We start from the raw sequence: 18,726 nt of genomic DNA, 5'->3' as shown, positions 1-18,726 counted from the left end.
TACTTCCTCATTTTGGGTGACCCCTCCCCAGGATAGACCCCCAACTCATTTTAGGAAACAAAGCACGCATGCTTAATAGCCTTTTTGCCAATTGGCATACAAAGAGAGGAATTTGGGGGGTGACAGGGGTATGAATATGCATTTGTATTTTGGGCATTCAACACTTTTGTAAATAAAAGGCTTTGTAATTACCTGTGAATTTCGCAGTGCGAATTAGGGAAATATCCCGAATGCTGCCCGTCCGTAATAAACATACACTTTCTAATTTTAAACTGTTAGAGAGTTTTCGTCCGTCACAGTTGGGTATCGATACTAGATCAATACCCATATTTCTTTAATAAGTCAGTGTGTATGGATGGTCTGAGTGAGAAAGGACATTCCTGTCACTTGCTTTACAGGAGTGGGGGGCAGTGTTTAGCACCGGCAGCAAAATGTTAACATCACTGCATAATTACAGGGTACTCAGTGTGTATTCAGCCCTGGTGTGTTTTTCTACAGAATTCCACTCCAGTTATATGAGAGCCTGTGGAATCTAAGCTGAGGATTAAGTACCTGCAGCTGCTGCAGCAACAGGAATGTATAGACAAGTGGAAACAAGTACATAGATACACTGTCACTTAACTGCCACAGGAGCACTGGTTAACAAAGTTGAATTAATTGCAAAGTTTTCCTCTTTTTCCAGAACTGGCAGCCCCTTTTCAAAAGTGCCCATCTCTCCAATATTTGTTAGCCCACTGCTCTATCCTCTGTCTCCTCACTTGTACTTCACATGTCCATCTCGGGGGGATCAGGGATTCTCCCTTCTCTTGAATGCACACACACAGCTGAAGGCATTGTCCTACTGCTCTTTTCCCAGCACCTCCTCTCCTCTGAGGCAGTTCAGCAGCTTTGCTCTAAATGATGTGGTCACTGTCACATGTAAAAATGATGGCTTCCTGACAGACCAGTGTTCATCGATGCTTTAAGAAGAAGACTTAAAAAAAGAAGGGCAGAATCCTGGCCATGCAGAATTTAAGAATGAGTTGCTGCCACAATCCGGGCATTTACTCAATTTTCAACTCGTAAGATGAGTGACAAAATAAAAGAACAACAAGAGAATACAGGTGTCGTAGAATACTGCTTTTTTCTCTACTAGAGGTGAAAGCAGGGTGGGTGGATGTGAGGTGACACCAGCTGTCAATGGAATTTTTGCCACTGAAAAAATGTGCACAGGTTGCCTTTAGAGTGCTGCTTCATTAAACACCATTAGTCACCCATTTCACAACTGAATGGGTGAACAATTGATGCCTTTGGGCTCTTCTGGAGTTCTGCTTGGTTTGGGGTTTTTTTGTTGCTGTGTGGTTTTTTTAGTAACAACTCTACTCTAAAAGTGCAAACCTCTCCCTGTGCACAGCAGGCAGGCTTGTGTTCATCACAAAAGATAGTACTGAAGAAATACCATGAAAAGAGCACTTGGGATGGCAACCAGAAATGAAGTCTGGCTCAAAATTCAGTCTTGGCAGGTGACACTTATGGTTCAGAGTCCCTAGGTAATTAAAGGCATCACAGACTCTGCCCATACCTTTGCACATATCCGTAACAGCTCTCACCAGATTTTATATCCTTCCTGATAATGTTTCAGCATTAATTTTAAAAAATCAAACCAAAAACCTCTTCACCCTGATTCTCTCTCCACACACAAAGCTTCTTGGGACTCAAGGGAACTTGGGAGCACACCCAAGAAGCAGCCCAGGTTTGCTTATCTCATCCACACCACCTTGAGTGCACTGTTTGCAACATTGATAGGTTCAAAAAGCACTGCTGGGGGTAGCCAGCTCCACCACCAGATATCTAGCACCAGAGGCAGCAGTATTTCTCAGCAGGGCCTGCAGGTATTTAGGGATATATTAGAGGTAGGTACCTAAGGCTAGCAATACCTTGCGTTTGGAATCTCAGGCAGGCTGAGTGTGGCTGGAAGAAAACATCCCACTTCAGCTTACTCTTGCCAGTATCAGAGAAGCTGTCCAGTTTTGAATACTCCCAGCTCCTGGGTGTGCTATGTTCACACTGCAGCACAGGCAAAGCAAGACACACACGTGTTCCTTAGCTGGTACACCTTTAGAGAAGGCACTGCATGTGCTGCAGGACACAGAGCTGCTGAAGTCTTCTGCCATGCAGACAGCTAAGGACAGTCATACCCCATGTACTACATAGACAGCAGCTGAAGGTGCTGCCAGAGCTGAAAAAGCAGCAGAGAAGGTGGGAATGAAAAAGAAAGGGTCATTTAACTGGGAGGGGATAAAGCACTGCAACACTTTCACTTCATTTTCAAAGGATTTGATTTTAATGCCCACAATCATGGCACAAAATGTTGGACAGCAACATGTGGAAGTTTTTGGGGAGTTCTCCCCTTTTCAAGCCAGAAACAAGGCTGAGAGTCTTTATGATACAGAGAGAGCCACCTGAATTCACAATATTGAACGAGAATGTGAAAAATAGTAATGATAATAGCCTGAAGGACTGAGCAGAACTTGGAAGCAATTCTAGGCCACACACATGCAGCCTTCTTATCCCATCAAATCTGCAGGCTGAAAAAGACCAAGCAAAAGCAAAATACATGGAAAGATAATTAGGTGGATGATCTGAAATCCCCTCTCTTTTGAGGCACCACAAGCAGTAAGATTGCAGGCTGGAAAGAGTTCTATGCAGTGTTTCCACTGTCAGTCTGTCTGTAGTGGAAGAGACTCCTGGAGTCCAATTTCCCCGAGTATTTGAGAGCTTCGGCAAAAAGTCTTGTCACCTGTCAATACAAAAAAGAGGACTGAGCATTGCAAAGGCTGTGTGAAAGAGCAGGTTCCACACTTCTGCCCTGTCACCCTGAAACTTCCTGGTGCAGGTCCAGTCCTTGAGTTCATCCAAACCAATACCAATTTCAAGGTGACAGTGCCCAGGAGCTGACTCCAGCCCTCTGGAGCTGGTGTGTCCAGCTGCAGAGATGTAGATGTGCCCTTTGCAAGACAGCTCTGTCCCATGAGAGCTGCTGTTTCCACTACAGCCCAAATGTAAAGAGAACCAGGGTTGTTTTCCTCTCTCAAACTCAGAGGTTAAAACTCTACAATCCAAACTGTGCAGTGAAAGGCATCAAGCACGCGTTGTAATAAATTTTGGATGGGGACGCTTGTGCTTGTCAGAATGTGTTTTGCTAGTAGGCAAAGGGTGCATCTTCAATCCCCCATTCCTGCTAATAATGTCTGGCCATTATCCTACAAACTTTCAGCTTGTCATTCTCCCGGCTCTCCACTCACAGCAGAAGATTCTGAACAGCTGGACACCAGCTCAAGTCACTGGGTTCCATGTCAGTGTCCACCAAATTCAGTGGGAGTTTGGCCATTGTGCTTAATGAGAACCAGAGGAGGCTCTTTTGTGACAGCCAAAGCCAATTGCAAAGGAAGGGAAGGTACCACTGGCAGCAAGAGTCCCACTTTGCATTACCTAATATCTGTTCCCTATCAGTGTGTGAAAGGGGTTTGTCAGGAGCTACAAACCCGTAATGACTGGCAACTGGGACTACAGCAGGACAGGCAGCAGTTCCACTTGGATGGCACTTCTGAACTGGACTGCCCCAAGGATCATTCAAGAAAGCACATCTACATCCTGCTGTAAGGTCTAGGGACCATACCAGGATAATATTCCACTAAAAAGCATTTCCCATGCTAATTTACAGATGTTACACACAACCCTGTGGGAGATGCTTGCTCTGGAGTGAAAATGATGCAGCAACAATTTCAGCTGCACAGCGCAGGACTCAGGACTTCAAAATTCATATTCTTTGGCTCAGTTTTGTTTTACTCAGAGCAATGTCGTTTTGTATAGTAGCAAAAAGAAGATATATTTAAAACACTACATTGTCATGATTTTCAGATGCATTATTTGTCAGAGATAATGAGGTTCCATACAGAATGCAATCTATGGTCACAAGGGCTTGGAAGATCTGAAGGCTCTAATGTCTAAGAGGAGAAAGAACAAGATGGGAAGTACCTTGAAGTCAGTGAGCAGAGCAATCCCACTGTCAATAGCCATCCTCCGGATCACGTAATTATCATGGACAAACCTGGTGTTGCTGTTGGGCAGGTTAATCACCAGATCTATTTTCCCATCCCTCACCAGCCTGAAGAGACAATGCACAAGACAGTATGACAGTGTGTCCTTCCTAATAAAAACCTCTGATGAACAGCACAGGCAAGCAGCTCAATAACGCTGAAAAATGTCATTTTTGAGCTTAGTATTTGCTCAAAAAAAAGAGGGCTGAAGGGTTAAGGTACTAAGCTTTATTCAGGAGTTTGGACTTATTTCAGTTCTAGTCAGCAATGCAAAGCAATATTCAGCCTCGATACAGCTCAGCACAACTCTGTTAAAGGCATGGTTGACTGTCATTAAAAGGCTAAATATTCAAACTTCATGTATCCTTGTATGAAAAGACAATATGGAGCAATACATCTAAGCCATACTAAACAGGACTGTTCAATGAGATGTTCATTAAGCTGGAACCTCCCTGTTGTGGCACTTCCAGACAGAATCAGATAAACCAAAAGTTTTGCATTGAATTCAAAGCCTCATTAAATCCCTACCATTGATCTCAACAGAACCAGCAATTTGGCCCTTGCATTTGCTGTCCTGGATTGTAAAGATGAATTTGCCAAGGTAGGTGGTTCTCTTACCTCCTGACCGAAGGGAGGCTCGGGCTCTGGCTCTCTTGTGATGGCCATGCCACCGGATTTGCTGGGATGCCGTTAGCATTGAGCCAGGCTGAGGTTGCTTCTGTGGCATAAAGCTGGCCCAGGAAAGAAAAGGGTTATTTACTGTACTTCACAATACCAGAACTTCTAATTGAACTCATGCGGGCCTGATGCAACACACAGCCTTGTGGTCAGAGCTGATTTTGGAGGGTATTTTTCATAAAAAGAGAGAACAGAATGACCTTCCCAACTTTCTGTTATCTGTGATTTCCTGATGGATGATAGTCAAGCAATGGCAGTAGCACTTCCAGAAGCAGTTAAGTGACTTAGAAAAACCTACATACCTGTGACTTTCAATAGAATTTAAGTTCAATTGTTTGTAATTTTTTTTTTTTTCCCCTGCTTATTTTCTTTTTAATGCCTAGTGCTAAGCTTGGAAAAGTGGAACTCACCAATCTTCTGTGGCTGTGTTGCTTTTCCATAGAGATATGGATGCAAAATAATTCAAAGGAGTTACAAGAGTGATTCAAAGATACAAAGTTCATGTATCTGCAGCTTGTATCACTGAAAATGTAGCACTATACTGATAGACTTCATTACAAAAGGTTTCTCCTTCCTTGTCTCCTGCCATACGTGGCATCTCATTGGCATTTTTGTTTCTTGGAGAAGCTGGGGGAGTGTAAAATGTCCATTTCGGCTGTAGGCTGACAGCTGAGCCAAGGTTGTTCCTGCCCTCACAACAGACCCACGTGCTCAATTAAACAATCATTAAAAACTTTTGAGTGGTACCTGCTGACTTAATGGATCACTCAGCTAAAAATCCCTGATGTATATTGAAAACACCCTTTTTTCTCTGTCTCCAGAGAAACTCCAACATTCCTGCAGCAGGCTGAGGACATTTGAGATTTTGAAAGCTCTCGAGCTTTAACCAAGTGGAACCACCTACCTTGAAGCCTTGCTCATGCAGTAGTTCTGCTACACTGAGGAATCTGGGGCGGAAGGACTTCTGAAAAAGGAAATTTTTTAGATATAGCACCAAAGGTAGGATTTGGAACAGTGTCGGGGGCTTACCCCAACATTGAGGTGGTTTCAGGGTCTTTGGTCCCCTGCACAGCTCCAAGCCGAGCCGAAGGAAGAGACGGAGTTCTCAGGTTTAGATTTTTCAAGGTTGCATACTTCGTTTATTGTTTCTTATCTTACAATTTTCTCGGAGTCCGACAAGATGTTCGCAGCTGCATGGATTCCTCACGTCTCCCCCCGAGCTGGGCTGTCCTTATCTTTTATACTAATTACTACGTATTTCTTATTTACTATTTCTTACCAATGTCTATCACTATTACTAAAAAGGTCATCTTTACTTTGACTCAATCCTCACTAACTACTTTGTGCCACGTCAATGCAGCAATGGAGTGGGGGAAGAAGAAGGAGAAGGAGAAGGAGACAACGCCCCAGATTCTCCATCTTGTCCCCATTCACTTCAATGCTAGGAACCTAAAACTAATATTTTCTCATTCTGTGATAAGCTAAACTACCATTTCTCACATTCTTGTGGCATGTAAACCTTCTCTCAGTGTAGGAAGTTTTTCCCATGGACTGAAATCAAAGCCAGTGTCTCTCTGAGCCCTGGGCTGGGGTCCCAGACCCCCCTGCCCAGGTCCCTGACCCTCCAGGGCAGCCAAAGGAATGCCCTGGACTCCAACAGAACAGTACATTTTTGGGCAACATGAAGCTCCTCCACACTGTGCTAAGAGGCAAATACACCTTTCTGTGCTGAGTGCATGCATGGACAGAAATGTCTGCATTGTGCATGCACAGCACCATTCCCAACACAACTGTCTGGATCCTGAAGCCCAGGTCACTCTGAGCTAAGACATATTTTGTTACACCAGAGTAAGTGTTCCCATACTAAGTCAGACTGCAACCACCAAAGATTTACTACTGTATAATAAGTATCTGGGCAATTGCCTTCTCAAATACACCAACTGGAGTCTCCTCAGTTCTTAATTAAATATAATTTCAATCATTGCTCTAACATTTGTTTTCTCTTCTGGCAGATAACATTTACGGGTAGGCTTTGGGCTGTCTTATTCACATCAATAAGAGCTCGTGCATGTGTGAGTTCATTTCTAAGTCCTGTGGACATATGGAAATGGAGTCAGGAGACTGGGATGCCATATTCCCATGAGGACCTGAATGCCTGACTTAAAGCACCTCTGAAAGACTGTCTTACGATGCATATCCAGATTCAACATCATTTAGAAAGATAAGACAACCTCCTGTAGATATCTGAAACTTGAACAAGCTGTTTTAGAGTAATAGATGAGAGAAAGCATCAGCCTAAGAGTCTCTGGGATGTTGAAGGTACAGCAATGCAAATATCAGCTGCAACACATGCCCTTCTCACTGCCACAGCAAGCCAAACCTTGTTTTTAACCTTAGCCTGGTCTGGCATTATGCACATTTGCAAGTAAGATTACTACAAGCTCCCTTGTTCCTGCTGGAGCTACTGATAGCTTAACCTTTATGGATGAGAGAGCAATATCCTGAAGGGTCAACAATTTCCTAGGAAGAAAAGGACTAAACAGGGTTTGTGTTGTTGTTGGGGTTTTTTGTTTGTTTGTTTGGTTTGTTTTTGTTTGTTTGTTTGTTTTTCCTGAAAGCCATCTCATTCTGTACATTAGCTGGAAAATATAAATATACAATGTGACAGGGTTGGCAGCTTCCCAGTCAGAGAGAATGGTTCTGCCTTCTGGTCAGGGGTGTTGGCTTCCACAATAGTATTATGAACTTCTATCAAACATGTACTGAACGCTTGTGACACATAAAACAGCCTCTCTATGAAAAGAAATTACAGCTGTCAGCTTGCATTGGAGCAGCCTCAGATTTACAAGCTGGCTGAAATAACCAGTGTAAGAAACCGTAAGTTACTAAAGGTGAAAAGTACAAGCATATTTACTTAGTGGAAGGTATTTATTGTAGGAGAATTGCATTTTTTTTTCCTTTATCTGAAAAGTTCCATTTCTTATAACCCCTCATGTTTTCCAGCAAGCCTTGCTATTTGTAAAGAACTATATCCTTAGCTCATTCCATACAGCTACATCAGTTCTCACTGAGATCCAGCTCAAAATGAAACCAACTCATCTCCTGTGATAATCTTGAATTCTGTATCCAAATCCACACTGGAGGATGCAAAAATTCAAGTATGTAAGGAACCGAGGCAGAAGGTTACCTTGAAACAAGAGACTTGGAGTGCCAGGATTTAAAAATAAAATACTCTGCCAATGCTTTCTGCATCTTGCGGTCACCAGCATAAATGTAAGACAGATGCACTCCATCCCAGAGATATCACTGAGCAGCCCAATCAGGAAAGGAAAAAACATAGCTTTTCAACTCCTTTTGCATAAATATAAATAATTTAATGGCCGATTTCATCCTCACAGATTTCTCCAGCTTGTGGGAAGAGGTAAGTTATCAGCTTGCATAAACCGACAGAGATTCACTTGTCTAACACAGAAGTCAAGCTCCATCTCCCATGGGAGAGACCTCTCAGATCCTGGGGATCCCTGACCTGTGCAGTGTCACTGAGTGCTCACAGCCCAGCAGGCTCACAGTCCCCACTGGCTCCCCAAAACCTGCCTTGTGCTGTCCCCTGGACGTTAAGGAGCACTCACCTGCCTGGCCTTGGGGATGATAACCTGGTTATCCACAGCTCAGCAGGGCACCAGGATTACCTCTGGAGTTGCACCCCAGGCTGGAAGCTCCCCAGCAAGGTGGGTTCATTGCTGGGCATACTGGGCTCCGTTTGGACTGCAGATCACAGCAGAACCATTTGGCTCTCCATTTGCAAAACACCCCAGAAACATTTGCAAGGAAACTGAGATCTCCCTCTCCACTCCTGTTAACTATTTCCATTTGACTTTTACCTTCAAGAAGGCAGTGTCCTCCACCTCAGCATGATTAATAGCAAAGGTATAAATGTGCAGCATACCAAATCACTGAAATATGAGCCTAGCTGCTTTGTAGGGAAGCAGAATTCAAGACCATTTTGCTTCTTATATCTCTCTCTGCAACAGATAAAATCCAGGCTAAAAATCAGAGCAAGGTGCTAGTCATGAAGCAATGAAACCTTCAAAATTGGGTTGTGCTTTGAGTTCACCATCCACTGCAGGCGAATCACAGCACTTTCCTCAGAGACATCCAAGGGGGGGTTGTGTATGTTCTCCTGACAATGATCAGCCCCCAGAGCACCAGAGCAGGCTGCAGAAATCATCCTGTCATTTGAAAATACTCAGTGATGGTGGAGGGGGGCTATGCGACTGTGTTTCCCTGTAAGGATACCCCAAAACTTTTGCCTGTATGAGGCACGTGGGTTCATGCTTGTGATTGAAAAGAGAGCAGTGCTGGTGTTCACAGCCAGCCTGATGTCCCATTCCTTGTGCCTCTTGTTTCTGCAGTGAGGGGCTCCCCTTTTTTCCAGCCAAATACTCAAAGATCACTGATACTCTACATGTAAGGTCAATATTCAAACCTTCCCTTCTCACAGGGCTTTATTTCCCCTCTGTTTCAAAGCAGACCATTGACGAGTACATAGGTAACAATCTCCAGACTAGGGAGGGGACAATATCTGCTTCTCAGAATCAACTTTACACCTCTTGATTTGGAGTTTAATTGTAGAAGAAATATGCTGAGATGCAGAGAGATCTTTAAGTTATTGATCTGTTGTTTTTAAGGTTTTATTGCAAGAAAATGAACTGTAAACCACTCATTAAAAGGACAGAATCTTATTACTTTTAAAAGGTTTGTGGAGTTGAGCTTTTGGCTTTTTTTTATCTTTTTTTTTCCCTTCTTTTTTTTCTTAACACCTTTGTACAAAGAACATTTGGCTCAGTTTAACAGCCACTGACACAGAACTTACATAAATGCTTTCTATAGCTAAAATTATTTTTTTTTCCTGCCTGTTCCTCTTTAGCTTCTATCTGGAAAATACACTAAAATTTTAAACACTCGTCTCTCTCCTTTTTTCTCCTCCTGGCTTTGCTTTTCTCCTTTTTAAAATGCTGTTTTAAGACATGCAGTATATACAGTAGACATACAGTACCAACTGCCCAGAGCTGCACACTGAACTTTTAAACTTTATCTAGGTAGCAAGCAATTTTTCTGCTAATTAGAGGTAACTCAGAGCAACTGCTTCTCTCCCAGATGTGTGTATATCTGTTGACATTTAAGGACTCAGCAGTAATCCTTGTTAGCAGAAGTCATGTTCCTTTCTGGCCACTTTTCACACACTTCCTTCACATCCTCTGCTGGCACAAACAGCCAAAGACATTTTTCACACCTCAGTTGTCTGACAGGAAAATTCATCTATTCTATGCTTTTGTTTTATTAGCTTTATGCAATCAGGTAGAGCATAAGCTTATTGCAAGCACAATGTGAAAACAGCAGGAAGCAATCTGATGGTTTTACGGGGCCCAAGAATGTTCTAGTTGTGTTGGAAGTGTATGAGTTTTTGAGGAACATACGTATATCCCAAAGTTTACAAGTGTCTCTGATTTCAGCACCTTGTGCAGCCAGTAACTATTCCTTGATAAAGAACCAAGACTTTTTTTCTTTTCTGTCTAGCTCCCTGTTCATCCTGAAACACAGAACCCCCATGCTGATCCAGGCCTGTGAAAGGGGCAGGGCTGTTCCTGAGGCAAACCCATTGGGATCTTCCTCACATAAAGGCTCTTCGCAGAACCCATTGCACTGGAGAGCATTCCCATAATGACATCATTCAAACTTTCTGTCACACAGAGCAATTTTCAGCGATGACAGCAAGAGATGAAACCCTAAAGTCCAAGCTCTAGTCTAGCATGGAGTCAGGGGACCTGATGGAATTTTTGGTTGGGTGCTAAGAATTTTAGACTGAGACCTGCAGAGTCTGTGTCCAAGAGGCAATCCCTCAGAGGAGGTAGTTCTGGCAAAGTCTGGAAACCAGAATCATCACTACAAAAATGTAGCATTGGCTCTTCCTTTCTGAGTAAATTCTGGCTCACAGGAGCAGTAGGGTAGGCAGCAAGACTGGCTGTGCATAGTCATCACACAGGGAAAGAATCAATGGCAGAAAAGGTTGGGGACAGGGTGAAGATTTGGTGGAAATGGTGCAACTTCTAAATTTTTAAGTAACTTTAGTCAGGGGTTCATCTGCCTTGAACAAGGAGGGAGGGAATCGGGGTTTCTCTCCAAAAGACTGTTTGGTCACTGTGGGTTTGAATTTCGCTGTGTGAGATCTGATGGGCTTCAGTCAACAAAAAGAAGATTCCTAGGTTCTGAGAGTTTAACACCTACAGATTGGAAGTAGCCAGAAGACACAGAGGAGCTAAATGGACATTAATAGACATTACCCCTGGTGTGGTTGGAGACACCCGGTCTGGGAAAAGAACCAAAGAACGAGAACTGGTTTAACATCAAAGGTGAAGGAATCAGTAACAAATAGGAGACTGAATACTAAGAACTGTGTAATGTAGCACCAATGAACAAGAATTTCTTGGGGGGTTTTGTGTATAAATATGTGAAAATCTGGTAAAGTACTCTGTGTAAAGGAATGATTTCCACTGCACAACCTGGGCAAGTGTGGATGGAATGATTTCTATTGCACATCCTAGCTAGAAAAAAAAAATGTGGCCAGAAACAAGTACTGCCTGGTTCTCTAACACTTCAGAGATGTTGTTGGAGAATTTCTTCTATTGCCTCAGTTTTGGTGGCAGGCTGATGTCCTCTAACCCCTCTGCAGCCCCACTGCACTCAAGTACATCCCCATAGTGACTCCAGTGAGGAAAGGGGTGTGACAGTGCCACACCTGAGGGGGCCTCACAGCCCAGCAGCATCACACCAACAACCAGCCCACAGCACCCCAACAGCTTCAGCTTTTCTGCACTGTCAAGGATGCTGCAGCTCTGCTGGAAGGACACACATGCCTTCGTGGGGAAAGATGAGAAGATCCAGCGCTGCAGCAGGGAAACTGCCTCCCTGTTTGGAGGAGAACAGGTGTGAAAAGAGCAAGAGGCAATGGGCCCCCGTTTGGAGGGAGCGCAGAGGGAGCTCTGGGTTCTGGTTGGGATGTTTCTCTAAACTGAATATCTACAGCCTTTGCTCCCCCAGAAATATGTCTTAGAGCTCTCTGATCCCAAGTCTCTGCCTGCAGCCATCCCCAAGGGTTTCCTCAGCAAACTTCTCTAGCTGCCAGAAGAAAGTGTCAGGAGACAGAGGGAAAACCCACCAGACCAGCCTTATGGAATCCAGTAAAGATCTCTCCAAGGTGTTTGCTCCTCACTGTTTTGCTGCACTTCAGGATTTAATGAAGAGAAACACATTTAAGCCAAAAAGCCACAAGAATGAAAACAAGGCAAAAGCTACTCAGCTCCTCTGTGCTGGTCCTTTCTTAGCTTTGATTTTTAGGACTCACCTGGATTCCAATCAAAATTCCTTCTTTGGGAAATGTAAACCCTGTGGCAAGCAGAGCCTTCTGGAAGGCAGAGTACACATCCTCCCCGAAGCATGCAACCTGCGGAAAGGCACAAAGAATGCATGAGGGGAAAACCAAAAACAACCCAAAAACATTGCTCTAAAAAGAAACAGGCGTGACACTTTCAAAGAGGATCTTTTGTTTCTGTGTGGAGAAGTCAGACTGCTTTGCACAGAGCCTGCAGGCATGGGGAACGGAATAAATCAGAAAATCATTGCAGACAAATCTCGTAATTTTAATGAAGCAATAATGGAGGAAGAAGCAACGCTTTAGTTACAAACAGCACACCGAGGAGTAACAATTGATTCTGCTAAGTTATTGGGATGCTGTACACAGCCTCTGCTCCAATGTTTGGGATTGCACTGCAAATTATTTAACATTACAGGAGGCCTAGACACCAGTGGGAGTTGTGCACACAGGCACGTTCCTCTGTGTGCCTGCAAACCAGGGTAAGGCAGTGTTTGTGCTCTCGTGTACTCCCAGCATTTCTTGTGAAGCAAAACAACAAGATATAAAGGCTCTTCTCCGTTAAAAGTCCATAACTGAACAAAATGCAAGTAAAATTTCAGTATTTACTTTAAAACAAAGCAATCGGGCCAATTCATAATAATTTCTTTTAAATAATTTGTAATTTTAAAGAAACAATTGAGGAAGAAACCAGGAAGAATCATTTAGCAGCTCTCCAGCATTGACAACTGGATGTGGAGCTTGGTTGCTTACAGGCTATCATATAACAATCTTATGTAAGAGCTGAACTGCATTCCTAACCAAAATTTGGAATTCCGATGACAAGAAGAAGAATGTGTCAGCTTTTGTGATAGTTTAAAAAGAGAAAAAAAAAAAAAAACAACCAAGCAACCTTCACTTTTTTTGGTCAGCTCCCCACTTGTTGAAGAACAATCAGAAGCAGAAACCATCACTGATTTTTCTCTTTGAAATAACTAATTTACCAACGTATACAGATGAGACAAAGGAGGTGATTGAGAATTGCTTTCTCATTTTCCTCTTATGGTCCCTTCCCATCCCAGAGTGAGCCCCCACATTCATGGTCTCACCATGGTGAGCAGGAAACAGTATTTCATGAAAAATAAATGATGATTTGCTAGATCTGCTGAAGTAAAAAGAAGAACAACTAAACAAACAAAAATCCCACAAGGGAAGGGATTAAAAAAAGTAATGAAAATATGACACAGTGTACCTATCTTCTATGTTTTCTGTGTTTATATATATTCTATATTCCTGGACATTTTAGGGTGACAGACAGAGCCTCCCTTGTAGGCTCTCCACCCTGCCAGAAGATGTTTATCATTATGGCATGGTCCACAGCCACAGTCCTCAAAGCGATCCCCAGCACCGTGTCTTCTCCTTTTGCAGGAACCATGGCTTCCAGCAAAATAAATCTCTGCCAGACAGATGTGACAAATTCAAGCCCAGACCAAGCCGTGTGTGTGAAAAATGTCTGTGAGGAATAACTGAGCGTTTTACCCAAAGCAAGTTATTATCCTTACTTCACTATAAGAAAGACTTTCAAAACTGTCACACTTTATGGTATTTGTGAATATGGATCTTTCCAACTCATAAAAGTTAATAATCCCTCCTTTATGACCATGGTAATCTAACTCTGTATAAAGCCCAGAAAAATAATTCTTGTCCCTAGTTACATTTTTATTCTTTTTTTTTGGTGAGGAGGTTGTCTGTGTATTCAGTTTTGTTCTGAAAATCAGGAAGTCGCAGAAGTCACTTGACTTTTTTCTGCCCATTAATTATACTGAAAGGAAATCTTCTGCAGCACTGATTTCCAGCACAGCATGAAGAGTAAAATAAAGTAATTCTGGAGAGATGTAGGAGACCTAAGGTTGTTCTTTCTTTGTTTCTGGGTACTTTTTCATACTAAAATGGGAAGTATTTCCTAATGAAAACAACTCCTTCCAACATACCCAAGCTCACATCCAACGAAGCAGCCCAGGCTCTGCCACCTGCCTTGTGATGGTATAGCAGGCTTGAGTCTGATCAAATCCCCTCAGTGTTTAATCACTTTCCAAGAGGGTATTCGGCCCAGAATAAGTTTTTGCTACTGCAACTCATTCTAGAAGTAACAGAACATGAAAATTTAAAGACCGCTTGGGACATCCTTGGTGGTTCAGCAATAACTCGTAAAGAAACCTCTTGTTTTACGTGAGTCAGTGTCACTTCAGGTGATATGGATGGAAACCTGTGCCTGCAAGGGTGAGGCTGAGCCTGGGCAGGAAGATACCCAGCCCTGTGCCCTGACAGCATGCCATAACCACACCAGGAGACATTCCAGCAGCACCTCACAGCCTGGCTGCACAGAGTGGGGAAAGCTGCCCAGGCTCACCCTACAGCTACCACACTTTATTGTCTCTTTCTTTCATTTTGCACCTTGAGACCTGCCTTGATGATTACCAGGCAACAAGAAAATATCACACATTTTTGCTGCCTTTAAGCAGCTGGCAGATCCCAAGGCCAAGCACTTGTGCCAGGGAGTCTCCATGTGGCTGCTGTGGCAAGTGTCCATGGCGTTTGGGGGCTGTCACCATTTGTCTGTCATGACACGAAGCACACGAGTCCCAAAACAGCCTCCCAGAACACAACAGCAGCCATATAAACTCATTTCAGGCTGTCACACCGACCAGGTCCAACTCAGGCAACCGACCTTCAGGTAAAGAGGGACATCCAGTGGCTGAAAAACTGGGTTTTCCGGGACACTGTGCATTTTACAGCTGAGAAAGATGTTTTCAATTTTCTGAAGAAGCAGCAGATGCCATCATGATTCAGGCAGTAATAAGATCACTTTCAAAGATCCATTATGTTTAAAAGTCAACTTGGTTTAAAAAAATAAAAAGGCAAATCTAAAAGATACCTCCCCAGTAGAGGCCATTTCACATCGGAGAACAGGGTCAGCATCTCTTAGCCTGGACCAGGAAAACATTGGGGCCTGGTGAAAGAAAGAGGCAGGAAGGAGAGAGAATGAAAATTGGATAATTTAAAAAATATAAAAATTCCAGCTATGCTTGGAAGTGACAGAAAGACACATTAATTTATAAAAAACAACACCAGTGGTCAAGGCTGATAAGCCAAGGACTATTTAACAAAGCAGTTCCCTCAGCATCTTGATGATGGACTGGAACAAATAACCATGTGTTCCACCAATAAATCAATCATTTAGCTCTTGCATCCTGCTCGCATTCCAGTGGTAGATTTTCAATATGATTTTCAGGAGATATTTTTAAACAAAAAGGCTGTGAAGCACCTAATTCATGGAACAAGGAGAGATATTGTCTGAATCCAGTTGGTTTTTTAGAAAGATGTTCTCCATGAAATGTTTCCTTTGAAGAAATAAAACTATTCCACAATAATGCAAACAAGATGAAACTTTGCAAATTATTTTCATATTTCCCCTCTCCCTCATCCAGAAATACACATTTGTAATTTTTTTTCTCTTTATATGCTAATGTTAAGCCTCCTGATTACTATTACTATTATTAATTATTATTATTCTTCTGAGGACTTGGATCACAGCACTAAGTTCTCTTGTCTAATTTGATCTTAAAATAAGAAACATGGAGGGGAGGGAGGAAAAGAAAGTCACTGTTAAAGAACCAATGACCACATGTAATAAACATGGAACAAATTTCCTACCACCAAGTAAAATTCTGTAGGGCTTCTCCACATCTTAAACTACTGATGGTATTTGAATAAAAGGCAGCAAGATTTCTGCTTAAAAACAAATCCATTTTTAAATTTGAAGCCATAATTCTGCCCCTGGAAGTCTCCAGGGGTATCACTGAAGATAATGCAGCTGCTGTTTCATGACACCTAACAAAGACCAGTTAAAATGAGACAGGAGAAATTCAAAAGGTTTCTCCAAAAATGCCGTGTGTCTCGTGACTTTTGGATCAGTTTTGTTTCCACTGTAAGAAAAGAGAAAATTTTTAAAGTGGCCAACTCAAGCAGAGATTTGGCAGACGAAAGGGATTATTTTAAAGTACATTGTCTTGAAAGGTAACTAGCAGTAAAGCCTCCCACCACCTCCCGAATTTTAATCTGCCATGGACATGAAAATGTATCATCAGGAGCAGACTCTGGTACTGCAACTAAACCCTACTTAAAACTTAGTCAGTCATTCTCTACCCAGGATTTCATCTTGGTCAGGCCCTGATACTTGCACCAGTCTGGAAGCAAACATGGAGAGACAATATTTCAGTCACTAAAGCTTAAACTGTGATATCCTAATCCACAAAGGAGCAGCTAGAAAGCAGAAAAGAGTTTCATATCTTCTTTCAAGAGCTGCTGAAGAAACAAGATCCTGTGTGCATGCAAACAGTGCTAGCAATAAATAGTAAGAGGATAGGAAATATGACACATGAGTAACAACACACAGACTAAACTGGAATATTTTTCAAAGTTTAGCATTTCCAAAGGTGTTAGCAGGTTTTTATATTTGACAAATCCACACAGAACACAAGCAGTATAAAAAGCTTTGTAGAGAAGTTTTGAAGAATAAAGCTGTGTTTTCTGCTCTATAGCCAGCATTCCCAGGAGAGACAAAACTCTTCACAGTTCAGCTGACAACAGTGCAGAAGGCCTAGGTCTAAATAGTAGAAATTTATAAAAATAAATTAGACTCACAAAAACAAACAAACAAACAAACAAACAAACAAACAACAACAAAAAAACACCAAACACCCAAAAAACCAGTCGCAAGTTTGAATTTCAGATAACGCCTTTCTGTGGCATCAAAATAAAATGTAAAGCTGTATCTAGACTGAGAGGCTTGGGATGCAAATTTGGCTTGCCTTTTAACAGTTCTGAACATTTCATTAGTAGAAAGATGTTAGGTGTTTTCCGCTTACTGTTTTCACTTGATATGGAAGCTATTAAACCTTGAAAGTTCCTGTATAACCATTCTCATCCTTTGGATTTTTTGCACCACTGTTCTAGATTTTTTATGATTACTTTTTTTTCTTCCACTAAGCATTCAAAAATATCTACCATACACTTTATTGTGTTTGGTCCTATACAGGCTTAGTAATTGTGGAAAGTAAAACCTTGGCCTTACTGAAATCAGAGGATAATGACTTTCACCCCTATTTTAATCAGTGGTGTATATCAAGGGGATTATTATTATTAAAGTGGATTTGACAGCCCATGTCCCAGATCCTGCAGATAAAATGTGGGGGGGCACTGACAACACAAAGCTGTGCATGTCCACAAGTGTATTACATAGTATTATGAAACAGCCTGAACTTCAGTGTTCAATTCTGCAAGTTTTATTTATTTATTATGCAGTTCATAAACAGGATTGAGAGCACGTTAGATGCTAAAAATAAAGGAAGATTTGGTTTCACTGGATAATTTTCCTCTGATTTACAAAAAGTTTCCAAATAGATTATCTTGACAGAAACTACAAAAGGTCAATCTGGCCTTTGGCCAATGAGTAGATTGTTCCCTCTGGGCATTAAAGTACTAATTGTATATTAAAATATTATGTGCTGGCTCTGTGGTTCTTTTGGAAACCATACCTTAATCCCAACATATCTGGATGGAAAAATGGGATGTTCCATTGTGGGGAGGGATGACTCATTAACCTGTTCTCCAATCATCACTTTAGTGGCCACATCAATGAAGTCCACACCCAGAGTCTTGGATACAAAGGGGAAGGAGCGAGAAGCTCGCAAGTTGCACTCTATCACCTGGTGGGATTAAAAAAGAGAAATATCAGGGCCAGGAACTGCACAGGGAAGAAATAGATTGACTCATATATTTTGAAATCAGCCCTGAGTCCTCTTGGCAGACTTATTCTTCAGATTGTCAAATGATAATACAAATAACAAATAATAATAATGAAATTGGGATAATTATTAAAACAGGGAAGGGGAATGGCCGGCCTAAGATACAAGCAGCCTGTTCTTCAGCTGAGATCCATCTCTGTTGTCTGAATATTAGGACTGAGGGGAAGCCAGACCCCACTCAGAAAACGTGCTTTACTAAATCCTAAATGAATGTGCAAGAGGCATGGAAACACATGCACAGGCATTAGGAACAACCTCTAGAGAGTCCAACCTGTTCTTTTTCCACGATAATCCCACTTCAGGGCTACCCTTACTCACTTCCCTCACCCACAGGTGGAAGCCGTTCAGCCAGGCAAGGAAGTAACAAAGGAGTTCTGCAACGTGCTGAGACGCCACCTTGGAGTTCAAGAGGGGAAGAATAATTGCTGAAAGTGAGAATGGAGTGGAGTGAAAGCGGGTAAGAGTAGTTAAGGTATGACTGAAAAACACCACTGTGGGAAAGCAAGGAAGGAAAAACTCCATTCTCTCCCTCTGGAGAGTTTCTGAATAACCACGTGTGAAACAGAGAAAAGGTGAAGAACAGTAGGCACATTTTACTCAACTCATAGCCCAAACAAGAATTTCCAGCAATAATGCATCTCTTCTGTTTCCTGTCAGGTTTTCCTCCTACACACAGCTTCCTCAGCCACAGTCT

General features: G+C 42.3%; 1 protein-coding gene across 1 annotated transcript in view; it reads right to left on the bottom strand.

Moving 5' to 3' along the window:
• Positions 1-2,359: 2,359 nt before the first annotated feature.
• CPS1 (carbamoyl-phosphate synthase 1) overlaps positions 2,360-18,726 on the bottom strand; it is a 92,655-nt gene continuing 76,288 nt past the window's right edge. The window contains exons 33-39 of the mRNA XM_040069433.2: positions 17,763-17,933; positions 15,101-15,175; positions 12,160-12,258; positions 5,662-5,721; positions 4,698-4,810; positions 4,018-4,147; positions 2,360-2,779 (exon numbers count right to left, since the gene is read on the bottom strand). Of these exons, the coding sequence (XP_039925367.1) occupies positions 2,681-2,779; positions 4,018-4,147; positions 4,698-4,810; positions 5,662-5,721; positions 12,160-12,258; positions 15,101-15,175; positions 17,763-17,933 (747 nt within the window). The 3' untranslated portion in view covers positions 2,360-2,680. The remainder of the gene's footprint in view (positions 2,780-4,017; positions 4,148-4,697; positions 4,811-5,661; positions 5,722-12,159; positions 12,259-15,100; positions 15,176-17,762; positions 17,934-18,726) is intronic.

The sequence above is a fragment of the Hirundo rustica genome, chromosome 7, assembly GCF_015227805.2.
Source record: "Hirundo rustica isolate bHirRus1 chromosome 7, bHirRus1.pri.v3, whole genome shotgun sequence".
Lineage (NCBI taxonomy): Eukaryota > Metazoa > Chordata > Aves > Passeriformes > Hirundinidae > Hirundo > Hirundo rustica.
Note: the sequence above shows the minus strand (reverse complement) of the source record. Positions and strands in the feature narration are given on the sequence as shown.